General features: G+C 41.4%; 1 protein-coding gene across 1 annotated transcript in view; it reads left to right on the top strand.

Annotated features, from left to right (window-relative positions):
* Nucleotides 1-1,601: 1,601 nt before the first annotated feature.
* The window catches only part of cntnap3 (contactin associated protein family member 3), a gene marked incomplete at its 5' end in the record, with an annotated part of 150,119 nt that continues 126,929 nt past the window's right edge, over nucleotides 1,602-24,791 (top strand). The window contains one exon of the mRNA XM_083782957.1: nucleotides 1,602-1,689. Within this exon, the coding sequence (XP_083639083.1) occupies nucleotides 1,602-1,689 (88 nt within the window). The remainder of the gene's footprint in view (nucleotides 1,690-24,791) is intronic.

Below are 24,791 nucleotides of genomic sequence, written 5' to 3'. Positions count from 1 at the left end.
CGGCTGATTCGGTCTGGTTTATTAATCAGGCTATCTAAAATGCACCGTTAAAGAAACGATGATAAGGTATATCCTTATATAACGTATAAGGAACAAAGTTATCGCTTTGAATGGAGGAAATAAACAAGGAAGCCTCTCACTTGCCCTAACCTATACTTACAGTTGACTTGAGATGATCCTCCTGAACGACGATGACGACCCTGTGGAAAAAGAAAGAGACCATTTATGTTATTAAGTATAATGCTGCAACAAACCTCTTCCCCCCTACTTACCTATACCAAAGCTGATTTAAACCTGTGAATATAAATATTTAAAACAGGCCTGATACAGGCGTGAAAACGTTCCTGTTTCGGAAGGCTTTTTCGTGTTGAACTGTTGTCGTTTTGCACTTGATTTTTTTGATAACCCTGTTTTTTAACCTTCTATGATTGATTACCGGTATATGTTTTTATTAACCATGTAGCACTCTGGGATTCCCTGTGAATGAAAAGTGCAATAAAAAGAAAATTCATTATTATTATTATTATTAAATAAATTGAAACCCCCTCCTGTCTGTGTCTTGGTTTGGTTCAGATGCTACAATGAATACAGAGACAGGCAGACAGACAGACAGATAGTACATGCTACCGTGTTTCCAATTATGTTTAACATTCTCTGTTGACTGTCAAGTCCTTTCTCTCCTGTATTCCTATACAATATTCCTATTCCGTGTGCACTGCTGAATGTGATCGCCACACAGATCTGTCTCTGTGTGTTGGTGGCGGTGTGCTGTGTCAGAGGGGAAATGAACCAAGTCTGATGAAGGCTGCTTTGGCTCAGAGCTGAAGGCTGCCAACTTGAGTCAGACAGGAACATGACTGATGGGCCAAATCAGACTGCTAAACAATGCTGTGAACAGAACAGAACAGAATTTAGTCAAGCAGAGCAGAATAGAATAGACAATACATCAGTAATTCTATCTATCGACAAATCCCCCCCCCCCCCCCCCCCCCCCATATATAGGGTATAGTTTTGCCAGGCATGGGGTAGTCAGGACTCAGGACTGTTTTTAATGACTGAGCCAACGAGGGACTAAAGGACTCAAACTAGGCAGCGTGCTGAAACTGCAGCATGGTGCTTTGGACAGCGGTGAAATGTTTCAGGTCACCTTTCTCTCTTTTGGTGAACCCCTATCCTGCTCTGCTCTCGCTGACTCGCTTCCTCCCCTCCCTGTCCGAAAGAAAGAAAGGAAGAAAGAAATAAAGAAAGCACCCCCCCCCCTCCTCCTCTCTGTCTCTCTGTCTCTCTGTCTCTGTCTCTCTCTCTCTCTCTCTCTCTCTCTCTCTCTCTCTCATAGTGAAAGCTTTCTCTCCCATTCCCTCCCTCTTCCTCCTCACTCCTCAGAGTGCAGCCAACTCTCGTTCAGTCGCGGTTTAACAGCGGCCGGGTGGAGTCGAGTAGTGTAGTGGAGCTTAAACACAGCAGCACCGAAGCCAAGCGCGCCACATTTACTCCACAGCCCGGAGAGAAGAGAAGCGACGGGACAACAAAGAGTAGAGAGCTGTACTGAAACAAGAGGAGAGGTTGGTCGCACCGCACGCAGCATCCTCCCGCGCTTCAAGATGGATATGTGGACTAGAAGACTCCGTGGAATTAGTATTGCACAGGTTGTCCTCCTTCTTTTCGGCTCGTACGGGACATCTGGAGAAGGTGAGAACTTTGCGTTTTACGGAGACAGGATAGACACTACAGTGCAGTTTATCCGTCTAAGTCCAGCCCTCACTCGGGAAAGGGAAAAAAAACGTAGCTTAAGTGTCCAACGCAATTCGCGTGTCAGTCACTGTTTGTCGTTTAATTAAAGAGAGAATTGCACCAGCTGCGTCCTGTAATAATTGTGCAAGCTGCTCCTGTTATGGTGACAGATGAGGCTGTTTAGATAGTTGGAACTTGAAATTGACCGCAGGGCTTTATTATATATAAAGGTGTGTAGGCTATACATTTTCTTTGATGGTCATGGTACCGAAAGTCCGCAACGCCAAGTTGTTGTTGGTGTCACCAACAACAACACACAGCACAACAGCAGTGTTTTCAGCGTCTTATGGCTGTTAATGTTTTATTTTTTGCAATTAGCTGTTTTCTACTATACTGTTTCTCTGAGGCTGCGCACAAGGCACAATCGCAAATGCACCCTATGATTGCTTTTGGTTCCATTTTATAGTTTTATATAGCCTGGCTGAGCCAGGCTATATAAAACTGAGCCAGGCTGGCTCAGTTTTATACACTTCAGAGTAAAATGAACACTGGAATTGGATTTGACTGTGCAGCCTTTGAGGGGCTGCTTAGCTCTGGTCCATAGCTCTAGCAAAGGGCATTAGGGCTATGGTTCAGAGCTGGGGCTTCTGGTCATGGAATGATGTTTGTTACGCACGACAGCAGCACGACACCCAGAATGTTGTACAGTTTTTGCAGACCTGGCAATACCGAAGACTTTTAATATGCAGAATGTTTTGTGCTGAGCTAAAAGACGAATTTTCCCAAGTGTAATTGAATGGTTACCAACGATGCGCAATAAACGGGTAATTTAGTTTGAGCGCTTAATTTGGGACTCAATGTAGTGTGCAGCTGCAGCTGAAGCTTTCGGAGCATGTCAAACAGCTGCCTTGCACACATCATCCATGGAGGCTGTGGATAAGTGAGCACTCCAGGGAGTAGCCACTAGCCAGTGTGAACAGTGTGACGGGGGGGGGGGACTGTGGTTTGGGGACGACGACTGGAGAAAGTGTGTATGGTAGGCCTACCAGGGTAGTAGGGTACCACACACGCACACACACACACACACACACACACACACACACACACACACACACACACACACACACACACACACACACACACACACACACACACACACACACACACACACACACACACACATTAATTTGGGAGAGATGGAGGGAGTGAAATGAAACATGAAATGACATGGTATAGAAACAGCCAACAGGGGAGATGGCAGAGTGTGTGTGTGTGTGTGTGTGTGTGTGTGTGAGTGAGTGTGTGTCCTTGTGTGAGAGAGAAAGAGTAAGTGAGTATACACACACGCGCATGTGTAATTGGAGCACATATAAGCTCCCCACTCGCTTCTCTTTCTCTCTCTGATTACTCATCTGTTTCGTTCTCTGATTACTACTCTCTCTCTCTCTCTCTCTCTCTCTCTCTCTGATTACTCCTCTCTCTTCTTCTCTCTCCTTTCTTACTTTGTTTCTGTCTTCTACCTCTCACAAGTTTTATCTTCTGAACCCCAATCTATACTCTTCTCTCCCTATTCATTTACTCATCAGTCCCCTCTGCTTTCATATTTTGGTCTTTCTCTGTCTCTCTTTCTTTCTTCCCCTTTTCTATACACCCTCAGTTTCCACATACTGTCATCTACCTTCTTCTATATCACTCTACCCTACTCTCTCTCCATGTCTGTCTGTCTGTCTGTCTGTGTAACCACCCATTCATCTCTCACCCTCTTTCCCCCTTTGTGATTCAACTCTTTCTCTTGTTCTCCATCTCAATTAAATGCATAATTCATATTAATTCTGCCAAAGCTTCAATATAAGATATTGATTAATTTCATACATTATACAATACATAGACTTTGCCGACCCCCCCCCCCCCCCCGTGTGTGTATGTGTGTGCACGTGCGTGTGCACGACTGCGCGTGTGTGGACAGTCCGTTGCTGCATGCTCGCATATACACTCCCTCTGCCGCACACAGTGTTGATTGGTAGTTCACAAGGTGTGAATCATACAGTTAAAATATAACGTTTTGAATTGGAGTAAAATAGTATATCAAACCATCTTTAAATTTGAATTGTGTGTGTGTGTGTTTGTGTGTGTGTGTGTGTGTGTGTGTGTGTGTGTGTGTGTGTGTGTGGGGCTCACCGTTTTGGAACCGAGTATCTCGAGTATCTACCCTGATTATAATGTGAGCTGTTCACATATTCTGCGATCTGCTCACAGACGCATTTGGGCCGCCCGGTAATTATCAAACATGTTTGATATTTATCTGGATGATAACACCACCACTGTCTGGGTGGGATAGTGGGAGTTGCACGCAATTGAGGGGAACAAGTCTACAAGGACAGGAGAAAGGCGTAAAGTGAATGAGACCATTTTTGATATATAAGACAACCTGTTGGGTGTATGGGACAGCTGATACTTGTTGATATGTTGGAGGAAGATGATTGTCGATTATTAACTGTATGTTTTCCCAGATCACAACCGTTTGTCCGTTACCACAACAAGTTTAACCCGCTCCATTGTTTATATGTCTGCTTCCGCGAGAATCCACATGTGATCACATGAGATGAGATTACACGAGGGGGTTTACTGGTCTACTGGACAATCTTAATAATATTACTCATAATACTCATAGTATGAGTGTGTGATGCAGTATTTCCAATAGTGTAGTGAATTCTCCCTATGTGCATGACGAAATCAGATTTCAAAGTCGGTAAGGATTTTAAAATTCCTGTAGTGTGAGCCCAGCTTTAATGAGCCTCACTGCCTCTGCAACATCCAATCCCAGAGATCTGTCGGTGGGCTTGTTTGTGATCCTCACTGCCACAGGGGGAAAAATGTCCCTGTGGCGCGAGGAGGAGGAGGTCTTAATAGACCAGTGCCTCTGGCCAGACGGTATAGCTTTTGGAAGAGGTGTTGAGCGGGGTGAGAGGAGTCAGTGATAATCTTTCCTGCTCAATCCTGGTACGGATCATCAAGCACTTTGAAATTTGAGTATTGAACTTGTTATGGAAGCTGCCTGTGCCTTTTTGTGGTTATATTTTGTGCACATACTTAAAAGGAATTGCGCCTCTGTATTAACCTCACGTCTGACAGTGACAACAAAATGCAATACATGTCTAACAGAGTTGCTAGGAAGATTTTCAACTGGGATGTATCAGTAAAAGGTGCATAGGCAAGTGCAATAGAGGACACTCTTGTACGAACTGGGTTACATGACAGTTTTCTAAATAAATAACAGGGTTGTAAACATCTCCATGGTTAAAGACACACTTTATAGTTTATTTCAGAACAAATGGTCACAGGACATATTGTACAAACCAAAGTTGAGAACATTTGTTACGATAAAAAGCTGTTACGCTAGTGAAAAGTATGTTTGTGCCCCATTATCCAAAAGACAAAGATCCCTATGTGCTCAACTTCGTTCTGGGATCTTGCCCTTGCACCTTGAGACTGGGAGGTATAGAGGAGTTACAGAAGAAGAACGTATTTGCACCTACTGTGATATAAATGATATTGAGAATGAGTTCCATTTTCTTTCGTATCATGAGCTACGTCAAAAGTTATTTAACAGATAAAAATATAGATCTGATGTGGTTAAGTGATGCAGAGCGACTGAGATGGATTTTCGAACAAAAGATATTTGCATTAGCAGAATATATAGAGAAAGCTTGGGACATACGGACAAAGAAAACTTATATGTGATGTATTTTATTTTATGATAATGCTTATTTCTGTTTTTGTTTTGATCAAATACTTTGTGTAACTTCTGTGTGGGAAGTGAAACGTGATATTGTTTATTTATGTTGTTGGTGTCTTATAATCCCGTAAGGGATGGGTCTTAATGACAAGACACGAAAATAAAAATTCATTCATTCATTCATTCATTCATACATGCCTACATTCTGATCTACTCTTGATTTTATGTCTCCCCTACTCACTCACTCACTCACTCACTCACTCACTCACTCACTCACACTTGCATTTATGGCCCATTAGACACAGCAGCATAATAAGAAGTGGGATTGGAGGAGGCGTATAGATGCAGGCATCGGGGTTCATACTCAGCTACACATCTTGTTTCTGTCCCCAGGGACACTTTACTCTTCATTATGAAGACGGCAAGACGCTGATAACAATTTACAATTACTATGCATAGCAGATGTTCTTATCAAGATTGACTTACAAAGTGCAAGATCAGAAATGGCATGAACCATAGTGTTTACCACCAACATTTCTCTGCTTGTACCTGAGCATGTATGAGTATGAGTGAGTGACAGATAAACCTCTCTTGATTATCTCAAGAGAGGTTTTTAAACAGTCAAGTAAATAGTCACAAAAGAAAACATAAGTGCTACCACACGAGGTAAACGTCAAACATAGCCTCTGTCTAAATGGCAACAAGCTGCTTACGTGTTAAATGCAGATGTTGCTCTGATGATTTGTTTGCGTCCGAGGGGGGGAACATTGGATCCTGGCTGCTGAAACATCAGGAAATCGTAGCAAGAAACCACTCCCCTATGGCAAGCCGTTTTAACATTTAATTGCTAGACTGGATATGTATTCCAGATATCTGTAATTCAGTTCTTCCTAGTCAAAACTAACGTTTCAGATATCCACAATGACATTTTTCCTATCCAAAATTACCATTTGAGATATCCATATTGTCATTCCTCCTAGGAGAAATGACGTCACTTTTTCCATTCATGTGTATTGGGCTTTTAGTTTTGGATATCCGTAACTGCATTCTGGATATCTAAAATCAACATTCTGGATATCTATAATTAAATTCTTACTAGGACAAACTACCATTTCAGATATCTACAATGCAATTCTTACTAGGATAAACTACCATTTCAGATATCTACAATGCAATTATTACTAGGAGAAACTACCTAATTACAGATATCTAAAATTCCAAAAATATTCCAGACATCCATAATTATATTGTGTATATCCAAAAATACATTGTGACTAGTACAAATTTAATTATGGATATCTGCAATTCAAATTATGACTAGTACAAATGTATTTTTGGATATCTGTAATTAGTATTATGACTAGGAACAATGCAATTACTCCTAGGAAGAACTTAATTTCTCCTACGAAGAACTTAATTTCTCCTACGAAGAACTTAATTTCTCCTAGGAAGAACTGAATTACTCCTAGGAAGAACTGAATTACTCCTAGGAAGAACTGAATTACTCATAGGAAGAACTTAATTTCTCCTAGGAAGAACTTAATTTCTCCTAGGAAGAATTAAGTTATGACATTCACAGACAGTATGATAAGAATCTGGAAACAAATCAAAACATATTTTAGGAACAACTCACTATCTTTTCTGCTCCCTATAGCTGATAACCCCTCATTTCTACCATCCCAACTGGATGATACGTTTGCACAGTGGAAGGGTTTGGGTATACACACAATTGGAGACTTATATATGGGTGGAACTTTTGCCTCATTTGCTCAACTGCAGGAAAAATAGACTCCCTAGGAGTAACTTTTTTAGGTTTCTACAGGTTAGGAACTACATCCCACTTTTCTCCCACTTTTGAGAGAGCTACACCTTCATCCCTAGATAGGTTCCTTCTTAATAATACAGTACCAGACGTGAGGGTGTCACATCTTTATGAATCATTTCAAGAGGCAAACCTACCTACTACATCAGCTATTAAGCTGGCATGGGAAAATGAGCTGGGGACTTCAATTTCAGACGAGCTCTGGGAAGACAGCCTTGAAGAAATTAATGCGTGCTCTATCAATTCCAGACATTGCCTTATCCAGTTTCGAGTCATACATAGACTCCATTATTCCAAATTAAAATTACATAACATATACCCAGATATTTCTTCGCATTGTGACAAATGTAATACAATAGATGCCAATCTTCTTCATAGCTTCGCCCTTTGCCCTCGGATACAAAGATATTGGATTAAGATATTTGAGACGCTCTCTGATATTTTGAGTATTCATATTGACCCCGATCCTGTACTAATAATTCTGGGTTTGTCAGACTCCATGCCTATGTTGACGAGAGCACAGAAACAACTCTTCTCATATGGTCTGATTACAGCGAAAAAAACACACTGGAAGAAGGAGGAGGCTCCTGCATTTAAGCACTGGTTAAATGAAATGACTAGTACACTTCATCTTGAGAGAATAAGGTATTTCCTGAGAAACGGGGAGAGACAGTTTGATAAGGTTTGGCTGCCCCTTGTCCATTACCTGAGTAGAAACGATTAATAGACAGGATACCATTGATATGGTTGACTTTACGCCATTTTCTTTTCAGATGTTTTCCATGAGCTTTCTATCATCTTATTATAGTATGCAGTGTCACTGAGCAGTATGGGTGGGAGGGTTAAGGGATTTCTTTCTCTTTTTTGTCTTGTTTATTTTTTCTTTCATTTTGTTTCATAAAAAAAGTATTTCATATCATAATGTTTGTAATAATTTATAATCTGTTCAATAAAAACATATTTGACAAAAAAAAAGAATTAAGTTATGACTGAAACTAAAAGCCCAATACACATGAATGGGAAAAGTGACGTAATTCCTCCTAGGAAGAACTTAATTCCTCCTAGGAAGAACTTAATTTCTCCTAGGAAGAACTTAATTCCTCCTAGGAAGAACTTAATTTCTCCTAGGAAGAACTTAATTTCTCCTAGGAAGAACTGAATTACTCCTAGGAAGAACTGAATTACTCCTAGGAAGAACTGAATTACTCCTAGGAATAACTGAATTTCTCCTTGGAAGAACTTAGTTTCTCCTAGGAAGTAGGGCTGGGGCGGTATGGGATTTTTATTACCGCGGTTATTACCCCCCCCCCCCCCCCCTAATAAAAGTTACAGGTATGGTGTGTGCGATATTAATTGTGAGATTACCATAATGACGGTAATCATTAAAGGACCACTTTTGAACCTATCTTCATATAATAGGTCCTCACTAATAGTCATGATAAAATGGCACGTTTCTTTCTACTCGGTCTGTGTCACATAGGAGGCCTAATCTAATTGAATACCCCTGCCATAAAGCATTACACTTGTTTACAAGAGGGTCCACCATTTTCAATTCATCATATCATTTTGTACACTATGCACTTCTATAAAGCCAAAAACAGGAAATCATCATAAAGGAGGTAAAAAGGGGGAAAACGTATACAGTGAGGGGGGAAAGGGGTGGGTGGAGTCAAGGGATTTACATCTTAATGACAGTTGGTAGGGCGTTCCACATTTTTGTGGCATAGGAGTGAAATGAATTTAGGTGGACCCTCTTGTAAACAAGTGTCCACTCACAGTTAACAGTCTTTGTATTGAGTTGTGCTTGAAATGTAGTGTAATTCTGCAAACTGTTAATAAATATTTTAATCAATCAATCAATCAATCAATCAATCAATCAATCAATCAATCAATCAATCCTTGTTTGTGCCGAATCTGGGTTGCACATGTTTTTTTGAACTCCCTCTGGTGTTGTTGTGTTGCTGGCATGATTTTTCTTTTTTAACCGCGGTAATGAACCCGATACCGCGGTATGCGTTACATACCGGCGGTATGGCGGTATTGCGGTTATTGCACCCAGCCCTACTAGGAAGAACTTAATTTCTCCTAGGAAGAACTTAGTTTCTCATAGCAAGAAGTTTGATTAAATGTTAAAACGGCTTGCCATACTCCCCTGCAGGGTGCGAGGAGATTAGCGGATGATGCTTTTGTCCAGTGAGACAGGCCGCTACTGGCTGAGCAGTCGTGCGTTCAGTAAGATGGACCTATTGGTGTTAAAAAGGGACCCATTGTCTGGAGATCAGACAGATGAAGTCCTGTGTTAATGGGATGGAGAGATGGAAGAATGAGAAGAGAAGATGAGGGGCCAAAGGTTTCCAAAAAACAAAATTGGCAATTATTTTCTAGGCTAGTAGACAGGGAGCCAGTCACCCAAAGTTTTAGAAGACCTGCTGTCATGCCATACTTTTTATTTGTGTTTTTTCTATTCATTTGGTTGTTAAGGGACTGATCGTTATTTATGCACAGGGGGTGCTGGTGTATATGTGATTTTGTATTTCTTTCGTGTGAATGTAATGCTGAGGCGGCCCAATTAACGCCGGCAGCAACGGCACTGAGGTTTCCTGACTGAACTTGCTCTGCGCATGTCACAGACATGCTCATTTGATGTCTTGGGTTTATTTATTTATTTGAAAGGGACAATGCTCATTAATCAACACGTCAGTTTTCACATCCATGTAAATGGGCCAGAGTTAGCCAAAGGCTAATTTTCATCAGTAGTCCCTGTTTGAGTTCCGACTCTGGATTCAAACCCACATCCCTGTGGTTCTTGTACTGATATCCTTTTCCTTATTTTCTGTCATATACAGTAAATAATGTGACAGTGTTGGGCGGATGTGCATATTAAAAACGGCCAATGGTTCAAATAATGAGGTAAACAACTTATGAAGTAATCACTGTGAACAAAAAGCTCAAATTCGGTCTGCTGAATGATTGTGAGTTTTGAGGGGCCGACTTTTCACAAAGTCCTGTGGGGAACCACTCTGTCCCGCCTCCTTGGTCCAGTCTCTTTCTCTGTTCCTGCTAGAGAATTACATGAGATCATTTTTTAATATACCCTACACGGCAATCCACTGCTGTCACCCTCTGCCTTCCCATTAGCTGCCATGTTTGCTTTGTACATGACAGCAGCCCTATATTAGCATTGAGATTTTATGAGCAACTTTCACACTGTGTTGGCATTAGCATTTTAATCTCAGCCTTCACACATTGTTAGCATTGTGGTCAAGTGGGAGCAGGTTCTCTAAGGTATAGAGGTCCCTAGTTAAGTAGCAATGTTTTGCGTTGTGTACATTTATATACTACATAATAGAATTTAAACTTTTCAGGGATCTGTATTAAATAAATACATCTGTTTAAATCTGTCTCTTCAAAAGTAGATTCTGCTAAGCGTGTTAAAGTTGGATTGGAAATATGGTTTTATGTAAAACGTTAAATGTTAAACTTTTAGACTTGACATTCTACCCTGTATTTACTACTACAACATAAAATGTTGAAATGAGGATTGAAAAAAAGACTGTGATGTTTTTAATATCATAACAGGAGACACAATCAAATGATTTGTTCCCTGGATAAGGGAGCTGTATGATTTAGAACCATGGACAGAGCTCACCCGTCCAGCACTACTCAGAACCATGGACAGTTCCACTCTGCTCAAACCTAGCATTGCAACCCACAGTTTACTGGAAGAGTTTCTTTACAACAATAATGGACATCATGCTGCTACAGTAGATATTAAAAGTGATGTGCAGTGTACAAGAGGTTGCTGCAGACAGCTCGTCTGTGTCTGTACAGTCACACAAACTCTGGTGGTCACAACATGTTTGATCTCCACTCTGACATTTATGCTCTTTTCACGCAGTCTAGCCATCTCGGCAGAAACAAGGGGTCACAGATGCACTTTCACGTGAGAGAGCGATACACAGATTACACAAAAGAAAACATGCAGCCGTCCATTAGTGCACTGTGGGGACGGGGCTGCGCTACCACACCTGCTACCTCCAACTCCACACAGTGTGTGCGTGCCCACACACGCATGATGGTGAACGCGTTGCTGTGCAAATGCGTTATAGCAGAGTGTTTGAAAGTGATGTCCAATCATGTCCCTTTATAAAACACCAACGTGCTTCTCTGTCCGTGACTCATGCATACGGGTGTGCGGGTCTCAGAAAATAACAACAGTGCCAGTGAGCGTGCAACTGTGTGTACACTTCTTCTTCTTCTTCTTCTCCTTCTTCTCCTTCTTTTTGTTTGGATTTTAACAGCAACTTTAGTTTTGTATTACTGCTACTTACTGGCCATTAAGTACTACTGGGCAAAATCAAGACCAAATCGTTGCAATTATCTCTGTCTGTCAGGAGAAACATAAAACATACAGATTGTAGCTATTAAAAGGTTGGTGCTTGTGGGTCTCAATGTACTGTAGGTTCTTCTACAAGTTTCCAGCTTTATATTAGTCATATTTCAGCATTGTAAAGCCCCCCCCCCCGTCCAGATCTCATGTCCAGATCTCATTACTGAGGGTAATTAGGAGTTAATAGGGACCATTACATAGGTGTGAGGCTGAGCTGATGTTTATGGACGCTTATTACACATTCAACAGTGGTGTCTTATTGGCTGGTTGGTGCAGCATGGGGGTCGTAAACCCTCACTTAAGTGGTTGAGTTGAAGAACGCTTTTATTTATTTATATAACTATGGACGGTGGAACAATTCGGTATATGTATGTAACTGTGTATTTATGTTCATGTGTGTATTTGGTGATTTATACAGTACATGCTCATTGCCTACACACTCAAAAACCAGAGGGTACTGTATTCTTCTACATGGAGCAGGTGGCAGTGGAGGGCAGCCATTAGGGCTTGCTGCTTGGTGCCTTGCTTTAGGGCACTACAGAACGTTTGGGGTCCTGGGGGACTTTTAAGTGTAGATGCTGGAGTGTTTTCTAAAATGACCTGCTACTGTATAGACAATGTCACATCCCAGAGCAGCACTATAAAGCTCTCTGTCCCTGCACACCAAACAAAGCAATAACTCTAAATGGATCACTGTGAAATGCATTAGCAGTGAGTGTACAGAGAGAAAATACCTTGACCTGAGACAGTTGTTGGGCTTTTACCAAATGGTGACATTTCAGCAGAGTGCTGGTTCATAGATTTGGGACAGCAAGCTGAGTTAGCCCAACAATCATTCTCAATATTTTAAATGTTGTAACGCCAGGGCTCGACGCTTAGCATTTTCCCAAGTAGCACACAAATTATTTTAGGGGCATGATGAAAAGTTATCAAATAATGTGTTTTTGAGGGGCGCACCTGCAGCCAATCAAGTATAATTTATGCTTCGTCCCGTGATTGTGTCGCGGGCAGACCTCTATGCTCACAAGATACGATGTGAGCTTGTATATCAGCTGTTCTCTGCATGCAACACTGTTGTGCTTTGAAGTATAAATGTCTCTTAGGGTGCATCTCACTAGCTAACACACAAGAGGAGGTTGAATGAATTAAAACCAGATATCGTTGTTGTCGGGTGGAAACTTTGTATGTGCAAAACCGTTCCTTTTATATTATTATTTTCAAATCATTTTTATAAATAGTAAATAAAAAGATCTACAAGCTCACAATTGCAAATATTATACAGTAGGCCTACTATTTTGTCAAAGTCTTATAGACATACTAAAACAAATAGTTGCATATTTGCATTAAAATCCCGAATCTGATTTGAACAATTCAATTCTGAGTTTGGTACAGCCGTATCTGCTCGCCTAGCACTTTGTCAACAATACAGGCTATATCCTCTTTCATTGTGAATGACGAATACATCCTTGCACTGCATCAATTGGTCACAGGCCTCCTCCATGGCTTGAATGATTGAGGGGTATCCTGACATGGGGCTGGAGATCATAAATCACTGTGTTGAGAATAGAATAGAATCTTCTCAATGGGGTTGAGGAGGTGAGAGTATGGTGGGATGTAGCCCTCCAAGCAGAACCCAATGGTACTGAAGTTTCTGACATTTTTGACGACACAGGGGTCCTGTTCCAGCAGTATCCTGCCACCTGGTACGCGGACATAAAAAAAACATAAACAACGTGGATAACGCCTGTCTGCGCTCTTTGACGACTTTTTTTCGTGTGAGGGCTTCTGAATCTGTGAAGTATAAGTACCTATACATGCCGCTGCGAATATCTCCTGTGGCGTGGAAGCCGTTAAGTATTTTTAATCTTTGTTTGACCGATTTGGTCGCTTTGATTCTTCTCTTCCTTCCTTGTTTATTGACACCTCATTGTACCGCCTATCTGGCTAGCTAGTGGCGCTATAGCTATGACAGAGCAGATCAGAGGCAGGGACGTAGCCGCAGAAGCCAACCGCACACCGGGAGGCGGTACAATAAACGGTAAACAAACAAGAAGAAATAAAGCGACCAAATCGGTCAAACAAAGATTAAAAATACTTAACGGCTTCCACGCCACAGGAGATATTCGCAGCGGTTTGTATAGGTACTTATAGTTCACGAATTCAGAATAACTCAAACTAAAAAAGGCCGTAAAACGCCGCAGATACGATGTTACGGAGCATATTTATGTCCGTGTTCCAAAATTCCCATACGAAAAACACAAAGCGACATCCACATTTCAGAAAAGCTTTATGGAGGGTTCCGAGAGGGGCTAGGTGGGATGTATTGGAGTGTAAATTGTGAATGCTGATTGTGTTGCCTTTAAGGCAAATATCTTTCTTGAAATAATTATATGCAACATGTTTATTTCTGTTTTCAGTACAAAAGTTTGTGAGTACTTGTATTGAAGGTGTATACCGGTGCTTTTATTTTTAAGTTTCCACACATCATACAGTCTAAATGGGTTAATGGGAGTCACTTCCTGTTAGTGACATTTTGCAAGCAGCAGTGCACAGAGAAGGCAGACCTGGTCAGAGCTTGAGCCCTGAAACACATCTTACCCACTTGGAAGGAATTGAAACGCAATGTCGTAAGTTGTTCTGTTGAGTTCAGTTGTTGTAACTTTCTGTGACGCTTTTTGTGACATTTTTGTGAATGTTTATTTGGTTATTGGTTCTTCAATGTTTGCTGCTGTCTGCAGAGCATAGTAGTGCATAGCCCTCCAAGCAGGACCCAATGCTACTGAAGTTTCTGACTTTTTGACGACACAGAGCATTGCGTCCTGTTGCAGCAGTATCCTGCCACCTGGTACGCAGACTACATAAAACATAAACAACGTGTTTATGGCCTGTCTGCGCTCTTTGACGAAATGTTTTCGTGTGAGGGTTATGTGAAGTATAAGTACCCATACATGCCGCTGCGAATATCTCCTGTGGCGCGGAAGCCGTTAAGTATTTTTAATCTTTGTTTGACCGATTTGGTCGCTTTGATTCTTCTCTTCCTTCCTTGTTTATTGACACCTCATTGTACCGCCTATCTGGCTAGCTAGTGGCGCTATAGCTATGACAGAGCAGATCAGAGGCAGGGACGTAGCCGCAGAAGCCAACCGCACACCGGGAGGCGGTACAATAAACGGTAAACAAACAAGAAGAAATAAAGCGACCAAATCGGTCAAACAAAGATTAAAAATACTTAACGGCTTCCACGCCACAGGAGATATTCGCAGCGGTTTGTATAGGTACTTATAGTTCACGAATTCAGAATAACTCAAACTAAAAAAGGCCGTAAAACGCCGCAGATACGATGTTACGGAGCATATTTATGTCCGTGTTCCAAAATTCCCATACGAAAAACACAAAGCGACATCCACATTTCAGAAAAGCTTTATGGAGGGTTCCGAGAGGGGCTAGGTGGGATGTATTGGAGTGTAAATTGTGAATGCTGATTGTGTTGCCTTTAAGGCAAATATCTTTCTTGAAATAATTATATGCAACATGTTTATTTCTGTTTTCAGTACAAAAGTTTGTGAGTACTTGTATTGAAGGTGTATACCGGTGCTTTTATTTTTAAGTTTCCACACATCATACAGTCTAAATGGGTTAATGGGAGTCACTTCCTGTTAGTGACATTTTGCAAGCAGCAGTGCACAGAGAAGGCAGACCTGGTCAGAGCTTGAGCCCTGAAACACATCTTACCCACTTGGAAGGAATTGAAACGCAATGTCGTAAGTTGTTCTGTTGAGTTCAGTTGTTGTAACTTTCTGTGACGCTTTTTGTGACATTTTTGTGAATGTTTATTTGGTTATTGGTTCTTCAATGTTTGCTGCTGTCTGCAGAGCATAGTAGTGCATAGCCCTCCAAGCAGGACCCAATGCTACTGAAGTTTCTGACTTTTTGACGACACAGAGCATTGCGTCCTGTTGCAGCAGTATCCTGCCACCTGGTACGCAGACTACATAAAACATAAACAACGTGTTTATGGCCTGTCTGCGCTCTTTGACGAAATGTTTTCGTGTGAGGGTTATGTGAAGTATAAGTACCCATACATGCCGCTGCGAATATCTCCTGTGGCGCGGAAGCCGTTAAGTATTTTTAATCTTTGTTTGACCGATTTGGTCGCTTTGATTCTTCTCTTCCTTCCTTGTTTATTGACACCTCATTGTACCGCCTATCTGGCTAGCTAGTGGCGCTATAGCTATGACAGAGCAGATCAGAGGCAGGGACGTAGCCGCACAAGCCAACCGCACACCGGGAGGCGGTACAATAAACGGTAAACAAACAAGAAGAAATAAAGCGACCAAATCGGTCAAACAAAGATTAAAAATACTTAACGGCTTCCGCGCCACAGGAGATATTCGCAGCGGGATGTATAGGTACTTAAAGTTCACAAATTCAGAATAACACAAACAAAAAAAGGACGTCAAACGCCGCAGATACGATCTCAGAGAGAATATTTATGTCCGCGTTCCAGAATTCCCATACGAAAATATAGTCTTGAACAGGGACCCTACATAAAACTCGTCCAAATTTCAGAAAAGCTTTATGGAGGGTCCCAAAAGGGGCTAAGTAGTGCAGGTGTATATCATCTTGCTAATTACACTGCAGTGTGGATGTGGTTTAGCCAGTTATATTTTTGTTAATTGCCTTGGTTCCTTTTTATTTGGAAATGTGTGCAATGCTGTGAACAGACATTGAAGGTTTGTAATGTTATATTATTTTACAGTTTTCACCGCCTTGTCAGTGAAGAACTAGTAAACGGTCAACTCCAACTTTGACTCTGTCTTCATTGCCTGCGGTTTATCTTTATGTTAAGTGGCAGTCCCATACACTGCCATAGAACATTACGAAACCAGCTTTGACGCAGATCAGATCGGTGCAAAGATGCATTCTCCCAGATAACAATTCTACTTGGTCTTCTGCAGTGACAATGATGTTCAGTCTGTCTAAATATGCAAGTGTGTGTGTATGTTATTATCTAAATTGGCATGGTGGTGGTGGAGGACAGGCACACTCACCTGTTGCCTTTTTATAGTGATTGCTGAGTTTACATGTAAGGAAACCATTTGAGGCTGAGAATGTGTTTACAGTTGTGCACAGCTGGGCTGAGGTTTTGATGCGTGTCAGGTTTCACTAACTGTGTGTTTAAAAGTTTAGTATTTAAGCAGTTGTAAAAACAAGTATGCACACACACACACACACACACACACACACACACACACACACACACCGACAGTCAAGAGAACTGACTCACTAAACAATACAGTCACTAACACACACTAAACAACGTTAGATTCGTACAGTGCAAAATGCAGATAAGTGTAGGCCTATGTTCTTATTATAATTGTGAGTTTGTTTTTTAACATGCGCGAGAGCCGATCTACAAGCTCACAACGCTTGCACTGCGAGTAGCCTAGAGAAGGCTGTCAAGTGAGCAGCGCAATCGCGCATGGCATGCTATATAAATATCCTAATAAATAAATAAAAAGGTGTCGGGGCTTGCAGGGGCAGTTTCCTTATGGGACTCTATAGGCTAACTTGCCTCTAGAATGCATATGCATTTAGGCATACAAGTGCACTCGGCTTTTATATATATATATATATATATATTATATATATATATATCGTTTTTTTATGTGCTGATCGACCAATATGTTGGGGACACATGCCTACATATTTTATCTGAGATTTGGGGACTATTTATTGATTCAGCATGAAGACTAAAGCCTTCTGAATAAATCTATATATGCAAGTGTATGCTTCCGCAAATTTCTCCGCCACCTAAAGAGGTGGCGGAGGATTTAGCGGAGTTGCCGATCAACCAAAGTCAGCGTCAAGTTCACGGCCATTTCCATGAATTCCAAATTAATGTGGGAAATCCACGTAAATGCCTTTCCGCTAGCGTCACGTCAATATATAAGCGGAAGCGCGTTGAAGAATCAGGCCCTATGTGAGCAATGCAGTTCAGATTGTGTTTGTGTAAATTATAACCAAATCAGTAACTTAGTTGTTGAACACCATAAATACTGTACAATTAAAATATCCCCCAAGAGCTGTTAGTGGAAACACTGCAGCCTGCAGCATTACTTCAAAATCTGCATAAGCCAGACATCATAATGTTTCACACTGACTCTTCCTGGTTTTTGCCTCTCAATCAGCAGTGTTTGAAGTTAAGCCAAGTGAAAAGACAGCTTGTCTCAGCCCTCTGTCTGTGTGCGTGTTGCGGTGACAAATCCAGGAAGAAGAGGTCTAACATGCTGCTGGTTTACACTACATTGTCCTTTGATCGTTTCCTTTGGGTTGGCTCTGTATGCTTCTGTTCTCTCCCATGCCTGCTGTTACGCAGCTTGGCTAAAAGAAGTGCATGGTGCCAATGTGGATTGTTTACAAATCATTTCAAAGACGGGGAAGTTAAGCATGCTGTTGAGAGTGGCTTATATGCATATTTGTGTAATTTCCTTTGCGGTTCTTTGCCATATACATATATAGTATGTTTTTGTGTGTGGATGTTTTCTTCTCCAGCCACAATCAGTCTGTCCTGTTAATGATGTGCCTTTATGTGTGACTAGTAGCAAAAATACTTGATCTACTGTATCTCACATATGCCCTAACAATGTGTCACATTGGGATGCATTGTGAACTTGTAGATCTGGATTATTATTATTTATTTTTTTTAAGATATTTTTTTGCGGCTTACGCCTTTATTGATTTTTTAAGGGATAGAAAGTAGGCTGACAGGAAACGGGAGAGAGATGGGGGGATGACATGCGGTAAAGGCCGTGTCGGGTCCGGGAGTCGAACCCGCGGCACACCGCGACTGGATCACCAGTCCGGTGCCCAGACCGTTACGCTACGGCCTGGGCCGATCTGGATTATTATTATATATTTTATTTATTTATGTACTTATTTATTTTCAAAACATAGTTTTTTTTTAAATGTTCACGTATAGGGATAGAATCAGTTGAAAGCGATTAATCAGAAGTGGAGAGACCCTACCTTTACCTACAGTTAGCTGGAACAGTAGAGCAGTGGTTCCCAAAGTGGTGTCCGGGGACCCCCAGGGGTCCTTGAGGGAGTTCCAGGGGGTCCCCATCTAAATGATAGTTTGGAACCAAATGGACCCTTATGGGACTGTAACTCTGAAAGTGTACAAATGGAACCAAATGGACCCGTTCTCAGAGTTAAATTAACATTGATTTTATGAATTGGGGTCTCAGAGATAGAAAGGACATTAAATCGGGGGTCCATAGACTAATGCATGTCAAACCGGGGGTCCTTAAACAGGTTGAGAATCACTGCTAGAGCTGCAAAACCCTTCTCTTATGGGGGTCCCTGGCATATCTCTTCAAATGGGGGGTCCGCGGGCTAATAAATGTCAATGCGGGGGTTCTTGACGTGGGGAAGTTTGGGAACCAGTGCAGTAGAGGGCTCTGTGAGTCAACTGTCATCTGTAGTTCAGTCACTGACTTCAGTCATTCAGCTAGCCAGACCTGAGACCTGCTTTGTAATTAGGTCACTCATTCCCATGGCTTTAAAAGATGGGCCAGTGAACAGTTCTGTGTTTCACACTCATTGCGTATTTCAGGCTGTTACAAACTGCTCCCTCTGCATTTAAATCAATCAGTTAACTAGACCCGACAACAATACACTTATGAAGAATACATAGCCTCTATTTAAATGAATCTAGCTTCAATTATAGCAACGCCAAACTAATTAGTATACAAAACACAGAATATAACTCATCAATTATGTTGGTTATTCTTGAACTGATTTGTATTGCTTTTTACACATTTAGTTCTAGTCTTTTTTATTTTCCATTCTCCAGCAACTGTACCACAGCAAACAGGTTTAATTGTCAGTTCAGAAAAAGAAGCTAAAATAAAATACATATTACATTACATACTAATATAATAATAATCTTTCTGTTTCCATATTGCCAGTTAGAAGCAGGCTCCGTGCCACTTGGGCCTGTCTTTCGGTACATAAATCATGGTTCTTTCTCTCAGTCAACCAGGTAACTAAACTAAGCAACAGGCATCTGTAGAATATATAGTTCCCATTGGAGCATACAAAACATAAAAAAATAAATCAACTAAAATGTTATATACTTCTCAAGTCGATGTGCATTGATGTGTAATGCATACACAGAACCCCAGTAATTAAGGCTGCCGCAAACCTTGACCTTATCACATCAAAACTGCCTTGAGAAAGAATGAACTCTTTAATACCCGAAATTAAATGAGGTTGCACCTTTTTTAACAGTTATTTTCAGCTTGAGAATGATTGTTAGTTCCCTAGAGAGCACAAACTAAGCAGCTTCATCTGGAGACTCATTATACTGAGCCCTGCTGCGTGGCCTCATGGTAAATAATAAGCTATAGAACGGCTTCTTTAGCATGTCCGGGACACTTGGAGAGATGGAGAATTCTCCTTCCTTGTGTTTTCTGTTTGTCTCTGTTTGATGGGACGGATGGAGCTGCTGCCTCAGCTTGTTAGTATTCAGGATGTCTAGTAGCCGCATCGTCAGGGCTCTGCGGAGTCTGTGATTTTAGCAAAACATTTTGAAACTGGACAGTTTAGATAAATGGGGGAGGAGAGAACAGATAGTGTGACTCTCTTTTGTCTGTCTCAAAGGCTCCTCATTCTCTTTTTTCAAACTATTAGCTGAGCTCCTCTCTCTCACTCTCTCTAACCTCCTGTATGTCTCTCTTACACTGCCTGCCAAATCTCATTCTGCTGTACAAGCAATGATTAATGATCATGGCAATGATGGCATCCAGTGGTTCCCAAATTGTGGTCCGCGGACCCCCGGGGGGAGATCTGCGGCGCAAAGCCAGGGGGTCCGCGAAATAATTCATAACTAAAAAACATTGCATGGATATTCCATCATTGCAGTCACTTTAAGTTAGAATGCTGCAGAGACCGAGTGTCTGTGACTATGACCAGCTGATGGTCGTTGACGCTTAATTGATGCATCAAGGAACGCAATTATGTTTCTGCACTGTCAAATAGGTCTACATCTATTCTAAGATGGCATCTTAAATAAATGTTGTGAAAATGTGAACATGATTGTGGCAAATTAAGTTAAGACAAGATAAGATAAGCAACAACAGCAGTGAGAATGAAACACAGGACAGGTACAGGTAAACGTCCTTACACACCAGGACTGTGACTATTCAAAAATATGCTGCAAATATTTCACATCACACTGACCACTCAGCCAGGAAAGCTAGTCATTTTAAATGTCAAAACCCTGCTGAGGAATAATAATAATGATACAAAATAAACTTTCAAGGCTTGTGTTCAAACTTTTAGGTCTTCTCTCACTTGTACCGTGCATCCTTTGTGAGCCGTGTGTGCACTTACAATACCACACATTATCACCTCAGGGTTCTTCAGTGCATGGCAACTGAGAGCTGTTCCTCTCCCGACTATATTAATTCAACTGCTTTGGGATTCCATCCAACGCCCACAGTATAGACTGCGTCTGCCTGCTGTCGAGGCCAGACAGTCGAGGCCCTTAACTTGTCAAAATATTTTTATGCGAGTTCCTCATATGTAAACACCAAAGTGATTTCTTGATTTCCTCGTAAGAATGGAAGCATTGGAAGTTGTCGGGTTGTAACTCGCTCTGTTAAGAGCCAGGCAGGCAGATCGCACAAGCGACATTACACAAGCTTCCGTTGTTAATGTCATGTGTATTATTTTAATATAGTTATATTAGCGCATTTTAAAGCGATTGGGAATTTCAATATTTCTAATGAATTAACATGCTAAGGTACCTCATATGTTGATGTTCTTTTGCGGTCTGATTCGAAAGCAGGCATCTCCGCCAGGTTGGTTTGCCTAGACAAGGCTATGTAAGTTGGGGTTTGATCCGAGGAATAACTTTTTGTATTGGAAGAAGTGAAAGTGCTTTTGGAGGTGCGCTCTGTGGAGGCCCTGAACATCGGATTCCATATTTGAGGTTGATTGGATGTTGTATTCGTGATATGGTATTGTTCTGTAAGAAATAGGGCCCTCACACTAATTTTGGAAGCCACTTAGCCACTGTCAGCCTTCGGATTGGTCCCTGACCGACCAACCATCAGGCTCCTTGGGCTGCCTGGTACAGCATCAACATGAGGGCGATTTAAAAAATGTGACTGGAGACAGGAGTGCTTGGACGACTGGCTGCATGCACAACGTTTGGCACTGACCAGTCCAGTGGTTTCAGAGATCTCCAGACTCACCCATTCACTTACAAACCTCCCAGCCTTTTAGCCTGGCGCGCGTGCGTGCACATGCATGTGTGAGAGAGAGAGAGAGAGAGAGAGATAGAGAGATTGAAAGGACAATTAAAATCAACAAAGAGTTCATTAGTTTGTTATGTATTCTATTGCCATCCAGCCCCCTGTTTTACAACCTCCATAACCAATAAAGTGCATGATGCTTGCAAAGGTCTCCTCTGACAACAGCCTTAATGAGCCAACTCTGTCTGGTAATCAGCTCACCAGTCAATCAGCCAATAACATGGCATTTCACTATCCAGTTATCCAATGGGATATCACTTATCCGTAGGGTTTCTGAACACAGTACATTTATTCAATAACATGTCAGAATATTATTCATGAAGTAAATAGGACACCAACGAGTATGGCCAGTTCGTCCTTTTAATGACCCTGTTCTAGCATAGGATGTCAGATCAGCATTAATTTATATAAAAATCACACCCGTGTGAAGTGAGGGGCGCTCTTATCATCGTACTGTACATCATCAGACACATGACGTAAATTCTCCATTCATTGTCAATCGGAATTTAATGTTTGTGTAAGACGAAAATCTACACTAATAGCTGAATATACACTAAACACTTCATCACACATGATGTCACTGTTTAAAGCAAACATCAAAGGTCCTTAGACTTGGCTGCCACATGACGCCACGAGTAGGGATGGAGCTTGTTAATATTGATAACGATCACCTTATCGATCAGGCTTATTGAGCCGGGTTCTTATCGAGCCCACTCTCGAGCAGTTTCTATATTATTTTGTGGAAAGATGAGAGACGACAATAAATTCTGAACAGAACCAGTATCTTTTATTTGGGCCTTCAAATTCAGTATAGACGGAAGGCCATTGACCTTTTTACTTTTGGAAAATAATATTGAAGAAACTGTTAACAAAAGTATTTTTTTTTAATTGGAGCGGACAAATTAAGCTTTATTTTGAGGTATGCACTATGCAGTGTGCTTCTCGTTCTAAGAGAACATTTGCTGTCGGCCATGGAAAAGGTTGGTCGTCCAATGCTATCAGCGTCAGAGGTAATCAGGCTGCGGTAATCATTAGCACGCGTTGTGTTAACTGGTTAATGTGTGTACTGTCACTTTAAAAGCACTGGTTGGCCTGTGTCAGTCAGCACACTTTTAGACCGACATGTTTGTGCCAGTGTGAGTAATTCGATTTTTTTCTTGATCTAACCTGCTGCTATGCTTGATAACAGGCTTGATAAGCCCAAAGCTTAATGATACCAGCCAGGTACTGAATAAGCTTGTTATCGGGTTTTTTCGGGTATCGTGTTTCGAGCTCCCTAGTCACGAGTGGAGGCCTGTTTTCTTTTTTGTCCATAGACTTGGCAGATTTTTTGGGGCGCATGATTAAGACAAACATTAAAGGTCCATATACTTGGCTTCCACATGACGTAATGTCTGAAAGCCAGATGTTATCCACCTGAACATTCCCAATTCCCATGCAGTATATATTCAATCATTCCTTAGTTTCTTCAGATGCTGATGTTACAACATTCATTTACCAATAATTCCAGAAAAAGAAGAAGAAAATGTTCCCGGCTCTCACTCTAGCGACATACTGTAGGTATACCACATACTCTCCATTATATTCCTCACAACTTGGAAGGATTATTGTCTTGCACTCATGATGAGAGCTGGAGGCTGCTCTCTCTCTCTCTGTCATCTTAGCGATTCTGAACACTTTGACAGCTTTTCACTCTGAGAAGACGGGCTGGAGGATGGCTGTCAACACCAGTCTGGGGGGGTGTGTGTGTGTGTGTGTGTGTGTGTGTGTGTGTGTGTGTGTGTGTGTGTGTGTGTGGGCAGCATATACACAATGCATTCATTGTTTGTATAATACAGGTATATAGTGTGCCTGCGTGCATGCATTTGTGTGTTTATGTGTGTGGTCAGTACAGTTGCTTGTAGTACGTATTGGTTCACCCTGTCCACATAATAAACACCTACAGTCAGATGAACATAATCTTAAAAAGATTGCCATGTTTCTCAAAGTTACGGAACCACACAGTACTATTTAACTGGGACACGTGCTGTACAGTCACGCTGCTGTACAAGCTGTGATTCAGAGTCACGTTGACAGTTTGACACTAACCTAGCGCAGAGCAATAATTGAGTCAAGTCATTAAAATGAAATACACAGTACCTTTTACGACTCTAACCCTTTTATTGTCGCTATCTATCCCTGTCGCCCTACAAATATATTCCACTGGGAATTTCTGACGATTTATGGGGTGTACAGTACAAAATCTTTCACCACTCACCTTATTCTGTTCTCATTGGACTTTTTTGCAGTTCTTTTCCTTTCAGGACTATGGTCGTTTTTGTCATATTTTTGTAACTAGTCCTTACCCGTACCCATACCCGTTAGAATATATGAACAGCAAATGATGTACAGTGTTTATTATTGATTGGGAGGGAATTGTTAACGGATGAGCTTGGGAAGTTGGGATGGTCACAAAATTAACAATATTATTAGGCAAGTGGTCCACGAAACATTCGTCTGTGTATTCCTGCAGGGACTCACATAAAAACGTCTCTCTCTGTCAAGCACGCACGTATGCACGCACGTCGCACACACACACACATACCCACACGCACACAGTAGTCTTTGCCATAGGTAGAGTTATTTGTCCCAGCCGGCTTGTGTGGTGTCTCTCACACACACACACACACACACACACACACACACACACACACACACACGAATCATACATCTATTTATGTTATTACCACTTTGGTACATCCTTATTTTTTTATTTTTTATTTTTTTTAAGTTAAACCTGCAAAATAT

This window comes from Protomyctophum parallelum (genome assembly GCF_964188405.1).
Source record: "Protomyctophum parallelum genome assembly, chromosome: 14".
NCBI lineage: Eukaryota > Metazoa > Chordata > Actinopteri > Myctophiformes > Myctophidae > Protomyctophum > Protomyctophum parallelum.
This window is presented reverse-complemented; position numbering and strand designations above follow the sequence as displayed.